The sequence below is a fragment of the Vicia villosa genome, linkage group LG3 (genome assembly GCF_029867415.1).
Source record: "Vicia villosa cultivar HV-30 ecotype Madison, WI linkage group LG3, Vvil1.0, whole genome shotgun sequence".
Taxonomy (NCBI): domain Eukaryota; kingdom Viridiplantae; phylum Streptophyta; class Magnoliopsida; order Fabales; family Fabaceae; genus Vicia; species Vicia villosa.
In genome coordinates, this window is record NC_081182.1 from 48,446,929 (window position 1) to 48,457,278 (window position 10,350).

The following is a 10,350-nucleotide window of genomic DNA, read 5'->3' on the forward strand; positions in this document are numbered from 1 at the left end:
CTCCTCTCTCTCTCTCTCTATATATATATATATATATATATATATATATATATATATATATATATATATATATATATATATATATATATGCTAATGTGAAAATGTATAAAAACCATCAGATTTAAAAAAGAAATGTTGATATTAAATTGTTGTTTTCACTAAATCACGTGGCATTAAGAAGAAAGAGAAATTATTAATAAAATTTTAAAAATATATTTTAATCTTAACCATAAAACATAAATATAATGGTTATTATTAAATTCAGATTTTATTATTAAAGACTAATAGTATGTTTGAATTGACTTTTGAAGTCCCAAAATCAATTATAGAAGTGTATAATTGATTTTAGGTGATTTTGAGGTGTTTGTTTTATCAAAAGTATAGTTGATTCTGCCTCGAGAATTGATTCTACTCAAAATAGAATTTGTAACTTCTATCTCCAGAATTAATTCTGGATAATTTTTATACTAAAATTTATAGTTCAATTCACTATTACATAAATATATCCAAATATAAATTAATTATATCAAATTCAATACTATTAAAATCATTTCTATGACTCAATTTTACTGTAATCAATTTTGTTCGCCCAACCCGGGTTTACTTTTTGTAGCTAGTCTCTTTAGAAAACCCTCACGAAATCTAACGAGGCCATATCTAATCGCTTTAAATTGTGAAGACGCGATATATCGCCAAAAGGTAACCCAATACAGATACAAATACGCAAATCAACGACAAAATGATAAAATAAAATAAATAAAAAAGGAGAAAAATACAAGAGAAGATAAGAAGAGAAAGAAAAAACGAAAGATAGGAACGAAACACACAAAACAGCTCAAAAACCCTAGGTCGAAAATATCGCGATAAATTGGAAAAATCATCGAAATCTGCGATCTCCGTTTATCTCTCCGGGAAAGACCAAATCTCTCGCTCTGTAAGCTCCAAATTTCTCGCTATCTTATATCTCATGGATCTCTCCCTTTTTCGTTTGTTTTTATTTTTATATTTCGATTATTTTTCTATATACCTCTAATCTACTTGCAACTGTTTTAATATTATAGTTCAATAATTCAATTCCCTTTGTGATTGGTCAAAAGATTCAATTTAATTAATCTGGTTCGTGATGCTATCAGAAACCAGTAAAAATGTAACATTATATGAATTTGATGATTCTGTATTTTTGATGTAGGTTGTTTAATACTATTCCACGGAAAATACATTTCTAAATCCTAAGTAAGTTGAATCTGTTATATGCAGTTTTGAAAACTGCAGTATTTATTCTTAATTTTTGAAATGTAATATTTTGTAACGGTAATAATTCAACAAATTAAAGAACAATGTGCTGACAGTAGTTTTTTTTTTCTTCTTTTTCTGTTAGTGGTCCGAGAGAAAGATGTATGTTGGGAATATGCAGAGAAACTAGATGGGAACAAAGTGAAATGTAAATTTTGCCAGAGAGTTTTAAATGGTGGCATTAGTAGATTGAAGCATCATTTATCTAGATTTCCAAGCAAAGGAGTGAATCCTTGCAGTAAGGTCCGCGATGACGTTACTGACCGAGTAAGAAACATAATTGCGTCAAAGGAAGAGGTTAAAGAAACCTCTAGTGTCAAGAAGCTAAAAGCGCCGGAAGTTAAATCTCCCGGTACTCTTTCTGCAACCAAAGCTCTTATATCTTTGGACACAACATTATCTCCTATTGGGAAGATGTTTCCTTCGAGCAATCCTATGACGCCTTCCTCAACAAATAATCAAGAGAATGCAGAAAGAAGTATTGCTTTATTCTTTTTCGAGAATAAGATAGATTTCAGTGTTGCGCGATCTTCGTCCTATCAGTTGATGATTGACGCCGTTGCAAAATGTGGTCCTGGAATTATAGGCCCGTCAGCTGAGGTTCTGAAAACAACGTGGTTGGAGAGGATAAAAATGGAAGTCGGTTTACAGTCGAAAGATGTTGAGAAAGAGTGGGCTACTACGGGTTGTACCATTATTGCAGACACATGGACTGATTATAAATCAAAGGCCATTATTAATTTCTTAGTCTCGTCACCGTCCAGGATATTTTTCCACAAATCAGTGGACGCGTCTCCGTATTTCAAGAACACGAAATGGCTCGCTGATCTTTTTGATTCTGTGATTCAGGAGTTTGGTCCGGAGAATGTTGTGCAAATTATTATGGATAGCAGCTTTAACTACACTGGGATTGGTAATCATATAGTGCAGAACTACGGGACAATATTTGTATCTCCTTGTGCCTCGCAATGTTTGAATCTAATATTGGAGGATTTCACCAAGGTTGATTGGATTAGTAGATGCATTTTACAAGCACAAACCATATCGAAGTTGATTTACAATAATGCTTCATTGCTTGATCTTATGAAGAAGTATAACGGAGGTCAGGAACTTATCAGGACTGGGGCGACAAAATCTGTATCCACCTTCCTGTCTTTGCAGTCAATGTTGAAGCTAAGAACACGGTTGAAGCATATGTTTCACAGCCCCGAATATGCGTCGAACACTTCCTATGTAAACAAACCTCAGAGTCTTTCCTGTATTGCGATTGCTGAAGATGGTGATTTCTGGAGGACGGTGGAAGAATGTGTGGCCATCTCCGAGCCATTTCTGAAGGTGTTAAGAGAAGTATCCGAAGGGAAACCAACGGTAGGTTCGATATATGAACTAATGACTAGGGCCAAAGAATCTATCAGAACATACTACATAATGGATGAGAATAAATGCAAGACATTCTTAGATATAGTTGATAAAAAATGGAGGGAACAACTTCATTCCCCTCTACATGCAGCTGCAGCTTTTTTAAACCCCAGTATCCAGTACAATCCTGAAATCAAATTTCTCTCGTCTATAAAAGAAGACTTCTATAATGTTCTTGAGAAGTTGCTTCCTGTACCAGATATGAGGCGCGACATGACCAATCAAATCTATACGTTTACAAAGGCACACGGAATGTTCGGTTGTAGCCTAGCAAAGGAAGCAAGAAACACAGTAGCACCATGTAAGAAACGCAAAATGAAATTGTTGTTTTAATGTCAGTCTTATGAACTGCTCATGTTTCATTTGGGTTGATTGTTATTTATTCTTCAAATTCGTTGCTTATGACATGTAGGGCTTTGGTGGGAACAGTATGGTGATTCTGCTCCGGGGCTGCAACGAGTTGCCATTAGAATATTAAGTCAAGTTTGTAGCACTTTCTCACTTCAGAGGCAGTGGAGTACCTTCCGGCAAATTCACTCGGAGAAAAAGAATAAGATTGATCGAGAAACACTGAACGACCTTGTTTATATAAACTACAATCTCAAGTTGAATAGGCAAATGAATGCAAAGTCTTTAGAAGTTGATATGCTTCAATTTGATGATATTGACATGAGTTCTGAGTGGGTGGAGGAAAATGAAACTGCAAGTCCAACTCAGTGGCTAGATCGTTTTGGTACAGCCTTGGATGGCAATGATTTGAACACGAGACAGTTTGGTAGTTCTATATTTGGTGCAAATGACCCAATATTTGGATTGTAATATTGTATTTGTATCCCTTCATTTGTACTCATGTATCATAGCAAGTGTTGTTTAGTAGTTCTAGATAGCGGGAGCATGGGATTAGTCGACCTTGACCAATTAATATGGTATATGATTGTTGGAATACAGAAATTTAACACTTTATACTTGCTTTGTGAACTACAATTGACTTTTAACAACTTAAGAAAGATGCATCTAAATAGATGCTAGCATGCTAATCTAATCTAATCTAGATTGAACATTAAATGAAGAGTAGCTTTTACTGATTTGAAATTTAAAGGTTTGTTTAGTGCATGAAATATGAAATGTGAGAGACAGAATAATAAGATGAGAAGTTTGATAAGGATGAAATATAATAATATATTATAAATGAACAATAATGTTTGGTTGACATCTGTTAAAAAATATGATTTCATTATTTTGTAATTCCATGTATTTGATTGATACACACTTAATACTGATATGATAATATAAATATTAAATTTAAATTATAAATTATAAAAAAGAATTATTATAAAATTAATTTTAAATAATCTTTTAAGAACATTAGATAAATTTTACAAAAGGGCATTGATACTACCAAAAGTAATTATATTATATAAAATAGATGTTATATAAAAGAAATAATATACTCTAAATGTAAATGACAAAATTATCATTATATATATAATTTCAATTTATTAAATTAATTTTTTTTTGACATTTTAATTATAATTTTATTTTAAATATTTTAATTTTAATAAACTAGCTACTAATTATTATTTTTATTTAATGTAAATTTTTTTTGTTTAATTATTTCATTTTTAATTTTAGTTTTTTATGTTTTAGATAAATAAGTGCTTTATTTTCTTATGCAATTCTGTTGGTTTTTAATCCATTCAAATTAGTTAACACGAAAGAGACATAATTAGTGAGACATAATAGGATAAGTGTTTGAGTTACCTTATTATAATATGATGTGTCACCAAACACGAGATTCACACAGAATATGATACATTTATTATATTGTTCCTATTCAAAACCAGAATCGTTGCTGAAACACTGAGATGGATTGTAAAAAGGTGCACCGACTTTCAAATACGGCGGTGCAGGATAGACCTGTAAGGTTTACACTTCAACACCTAAGTTGGTGAGGAAATAAAAGTGATGTGAAAATGGAGTGGATTTGAATACCCGAGAATGACATGTTTTTCTCTTTATATAATGGGTGTGGCTAAAACCACCGCGAGGGACACAACGCACTATGTGAACAATCGTCTTATTAATTTGGACGGTGGGTGATGCATTAAAGGGTGGAGTTTTCTACCTTAGATGAAAATGAGGGAATATTTTTTCTTGTGTTTGCTCCCTTCATTCTCGCTTATGGGCCTTATAGATGACCCAAAACAATTTCCCCAACCTTTGTCTCTACTCTATATATAGGATAGAGGTTTTACCGTCTATGCTCCAAGATTGGTTATCGGTTGAGGTGAGTGGAGAGTCTGGATGGGACTTCATTGTTGGCATTGGGAGTATATGTATGAATGTCTTCCTTATATTAGACGATGTTTCTAAAGAAGGTCCTGACATAGGTTCTTAACTTTTCAATAATATTTTCTTTTGCCTTAGGATACTCAAGTATTTTTGACCAATTTATAGGGAATTTGGAAAGTTGGTGGCATATATTTCATTATCCCACGTAGGAGATCGTGTGGCCTTCCACAGTGGGGATAGACATAAGAACCTTCTAACTTCATACTTTTCTTATTTCTCCACTTGTGGGATTCAAGAAACTCTTCCTCTTATTCTACTTTTCTTGAGCTTTCTCCCTCGTTGTAAAACTTTCTATGAAGGTCTTTGTTTCAGGTTTGTTTGCATCACCTCTTTAGCACTGGAATCTTCACCTTCAGTTTTTTCTAAGGTAATAATTGAAATTCTTGTTTCCTTCTTTGTCGCTTCACTTAGCTAGGGTTTTATACATCTTTATTTTGTCTTAAATTAACTTCCTCGCCATGGGCGCACTTTGACAGGAGTGTTGGATCTAGGCTTAAATCTTCTTTAAGTTTCTTATTTGATCTTGTTAGTCCTTCTAACAGAGTTTGTCACCATGGAGGTAGCACCAACCAAGAGAAGGAAGGCAAAAGGAGATATTTCAGTAGATTGGGTAGATTAAGAGACTTTGGATACCGACTCTGTCTTTGCTAGCTAGGATGATCTGAACCATGCTTTTACTGAGGTGGGGTATTCGTTGGATTAAGGGATATTCCCTCCAGATGAAAATAAGAGGATATGCAATAAATATGACAAATTTTTGTTCTCTTTCATGAACGCTTATTCTTTTCAATAGACTTTCGCCTTCCTTTCAACGACTTTAAGGTAGGCATCTTGAATCACCTGGTAATTTCCCTGTCGCAACTACACCCGGTGAGTTGTGTGTACCATAAGGTATTCCAATATTGGTGTGAGTATAAGAAAAGAGTTCCGACCTCGGGGATCTTCTTCCATATCATCAAGGCCCAAACACAACTTAACTCATCACGCGCTTGAGGAAATTTTTTAATGCCAGATCATCTTCGTAAGAAAAGGGAGGCGCTTCAATGACGTGTTGAAGCCCTTACCATAAAAGGAGACCGGTATCTGGACGAGCTTTAAAGGGCACATTCCTCGTTCTTAGAGATGGAAGATATCATGGACGTTTTGGCTACCCTAACACCTTAGTTGACAAAGTGAAGTCACTCGGGCAAGAAGTGACGAGGAAGAACGAAGCTTTGTCCTGTGCTTAGGAGTCATGGTCAGTGAAAGACTCCGCTCTTTGCAAAGAGAACTAGGCATTTGGCCATTACCGTATGAGGGTAGAATAGCTTGATGTGACTTTGAAAGATACTTTGGACGAACTTCGACATATGGGTCAGGGGAATCTTTCTTGAGTAAGGAGTACGCGAAATTGGGAGAGGAAAGTTTTTCTATTGTGCAAGAATATTTTGAAAGTGCTTTGCAGGTAAGGAACATTTTTATCCCACTGTGCTTATCTCGTGATAGAAAGTTCGTGTTGATCAGATAATGAAGAATGGGGCGTTGGCCTCCTTTTGAGATTTTCCAAACGCGTACTCCTTGTGTACCCCCCTATTTTTTTCACCCGGGTCGACCATGCTCGATAGTTGCTTTAACGTCTATATAAATTTCATGATACATGTTTTGACAATTTATTTTCATTTACTATTATGTTACATATTATGGTGTTTACGCTAAATCCTAAGTTCGTCACTCTTAGGGGTGACTGTGGCTGCATATACACATCAATTGCATTTGCGGGTGACCGTGGTCTAGAAATAAGTAAGGACATCAAATAATTTTCTGCCATCCAGCAAAAATTTGGCGGATAATTATATATTGTTAATATGACAGGCCATGTACTATGTGAAAGACTCGTAGTCTTAAATGGATTAAACCCATCACTCGTCAACCCAAGTTTGGTGTTACGAGTTTCAAGAGAAAAATCTCAATGTTTTGCATCAAAGTCTTTTCCTGCTTGGTCATCAGTTGGGTTCCTTAACCCACCATTCTTTGAATGCTCCTCTGCATGTCACCTCAATGTGTCAGCTATCTTTGAAGACATAAAGGGTCTTTGAAATCTTGGAATCAAAGGAAAATGTCCTATAATTTTGGCAGGAACCTTGTTAGCTTTTTTAGACTCATCAAGACTATGATCAACTACATGATATTCAATCCACCTTGATACTCCGCAAAGATAACACAAGTCATCTTCCCCGTGCTATTTCCAAAACAACATACAATCGTTGAGACATGCGTGAATCTTTTTATAGTATAAACCTAAGTCTTTTATCATAGATTTTGTTTTACTGAAAGAGACTGGGATGTTCAATTCTGGCATAGCCTCTTTCAATAACTCTAAGAGGGCAGTGAACGATGCATTGCTCCATCCATGAAGACATTTCAACAAATATATTCAAATAGTGAATGACAATGAGAATTTTTCACAACCAAGATACAACTCTTGATTTTCATCATCAACTAGTTTCTAAAATTTCTTTGCATCTTCATTTATTCCTTCATGTACACCACTTGCTCCAGCGACATCTCTAAACATCTCAAACAGTGGGCCATCAATATCATCAAGTGATGTTTCATCATCACTATCCTCATCAAAATCCATAAGAATTTTATAGTCACCATGGTAAATTCATTATGTGTATCCCTTTACAAATCCTTTGCTACATAAATGGTCATACACTACATCTCTTTTTTCTTAACTATCATTGCAATATATAGTACAAGGGCACAAAATCTCTTATTCTTCAACCATTTCTTTGGTGAATATAATATCCAAAAAGTAATTTACGCCATCCTTATAACGTTGACAATGTGGAGACAACTTCACACAATCTTTCTTTATCATGTTAGTTTACTTAAAAAAAAAAAAAAACTATTACTATAAACCTAAAGGGAAATAAGTAATTTATGATATTCTAAGACTAATAAAAAAAAGACAACAAAACAACAAACAAATACATATACACAAATAGACAGGGATGTGAACACAAAGTAAACAAAAGTTGAGTTTCTGCTTAGTGGAACCATAACTTTCTCTTCTCTACATTACTAATTATACCATGTATATTTAAATATTTTATGCCAATCTATTATTTATTATATAGATAATTAGACATGGTATTATTTTAGATATTAGAAGAGACGTTGGGGAAAAGTTAAATGAAAGCAACAAATAAAAAGAGGAAGTTGCCTCTCACCATGAAAAGATTAATTAAGTTATTCATTTTGTTAATTAAAATTGACGTTAAGGAAAAGATCAATACGTTTAAAATTTGAAAGCAACAAAAGGTATTATTTTGTTTTTAACCAAAGACCACTCTTTCACCGTGAAAAGAGCTTGATTAAAATTACTTAATTAAGAGGTAAAAACAAAATGGCTAACTTCTAGCCTACAAAAACTTCTCAATTAAGAGGTATCATTGTTTTTAACCAATGACCACTCTTTTTTTTAGGTTTTGTTTGTGGTACCCTTCACACACATTGAATTTTCTTTTGTTTCTAATTTTTTTTCACTGTAGGCTAAGAGGATAAGCTTGTGAAATGTGTGAATCCTGGACTGCCAACTTGAATCTTTTACTTTTTTGTATTTTTTTTAACATTTTAATTTTATAAAATATTTTTTATTATTAAATTAAATAAAAATTATAATGGAAGGAAGGAAAGTTGCCACTTAGTTTATTTTTTATTTTAAAATTTTATGCATTATTTAAAATAGTAGTCTTTTTGTTAAGAATAATGTAACTTGGGACATTTATTAGATATAGATATTGTCAAAGATAAATTATAGCAACCCTTGATAATCGTCCCCGAAATAATTTAGGAAACAATTGCGAGGTATTGCGAGAATTATCTTGATAACACAAAAAAAATTGTTGTCTGGTCTTTTTTTAGGCAACAATTTACATATGTTGCCTAAAAAAGTGTTGTCATAGACAATAAATGTCGTAGGAATATGAAGATTATACTTTTATTGGAATTTTGATCATGTCGACAAATACACAATTCATAAAACTCACAGATTATTCAATAATGAATAATTGAGTGATTGTATATTGCACAACATGTGTCCTATACAATATTTCAATTATGATCGGATTCCAACAACACTAGTTTTCCATAATTTAATCACCACTAAAGCTCAATTAGTCACCAATTCTAACAAAACCTAACTTTACGTAATGAATCGCTACCAATTGAATAAACGATAAACTGCGCTAAAAATTGAAACTCTAAACAAGCAATATCCTACAAAAATTAAATGCGAGAGAGAGTGTGTGTGTGCGTGTGTGTGTGTGTGTGCGTGTGTGTGTGTGTGTGTGTGTGTGTGTGAGAGAGAGAGAGAGAGAGAGAGAGAGAGAGAGAGAGAGAGAGAGAGAGAGAGAGAGAGAGAGAGAGAGAGAGAGAGAGAGAGAGAGAGAGAGAGAGAGAGAGAACACCAGGATATATAGTGGTTCGGCGTTATTCAATGGTTTCTCATTGGAACATGCTTTATTCCTTTTTATTTTGACAAATATTGCAAGAGTTCTTACAATCATTAATCCACAATAATGCTGATAAATAAATCTCATATCCGGATCTTGAGTTGTATACAACATAATGTCAAACTCTACTGCGTAATCTTTACTCGATTCACGTTTCTTGTATCTTCTAGCTTCACCAATCTGCTTACAGTCTCTGTGTGTGACAATCACCCTTTGATCTCATTGATTTTCTTGAGCGATGAACTGTCTGAAGATTCGAGAAGAACTCCACCTTATTTGTAGCCTTTCACACAATCACTACTATGGTAATCTAGAGAGAAGAGCGTCCTTCTTTTCACTAGAATTCATCAACATCAATGACAACAACCTCAATCTTGCAAACTACCTGAAAATCTCAACCAAATTTTAAACGATTAATTTCAAGATGACGCCTCCCTAAATCAATTACAAATCTATCATTATCAAGATTTGAAATCAAACTAGAGGTTGAAGATTAAATAATTTCGTTTCAAGGGTTTTTGAACTTTCAAAAGTGAGAGGGCATTGATTTCACAAAATCACAATGCAAAATATTGTAAAATTGTGTAAGGTTGTGAATGTAAAATGATAATAAAATATTTTTATGTGCTTAAGATTATGCACAAAAATGGATGAAAAATTTAGTCAAATTCGAGTCAAGGTCATTTTATGATTTGAGTCAAATAAGCTAGTGTGAAACAATATCTCATGAAAAACCTGACTCATTTTCCCGTGATTCGAGTCAGGTTATAGTTGTGATTCGAGTCAT

General features: G+C 33.6%; 1 protein-coding gene across 1 annotated transcript; it reads left to right on the plus strand.

Annotated features, from left to right (window-relative positions):
* Positions 1-714: 714 nt before the first annotated feature.
* On the plus strand, positions 715-3,677 carry LOC131661331 (uncharacterized). Its single transcript, XM_058930838.1, has 4 exons — positions 715-934; positions 1,190-1,233; positions 1,379-3,013; positions 3,125-3,677. Coding segments are annotated over exons 2-4 (2,043 nt in total). The 5' UTR covers positions 715-934; positions 1,190-1,232; the 3' UTR covers positions 3,532-3,677.
* The last annotated feature ends 6,673 nt before the right edge of the window (positions 3,678-10,350 follow it).

Coding starts and splice junctions, on each gene's coding strand:
- LOC131661331 (XM_058930838.1), top strand. Junction 3,014..3,124: donor AAGAAACACAGTAGCACCAT/GTAAGAAACGCA, acceptor TATGACATGTAG/GGCTTTGGTGGGAACAGTAT.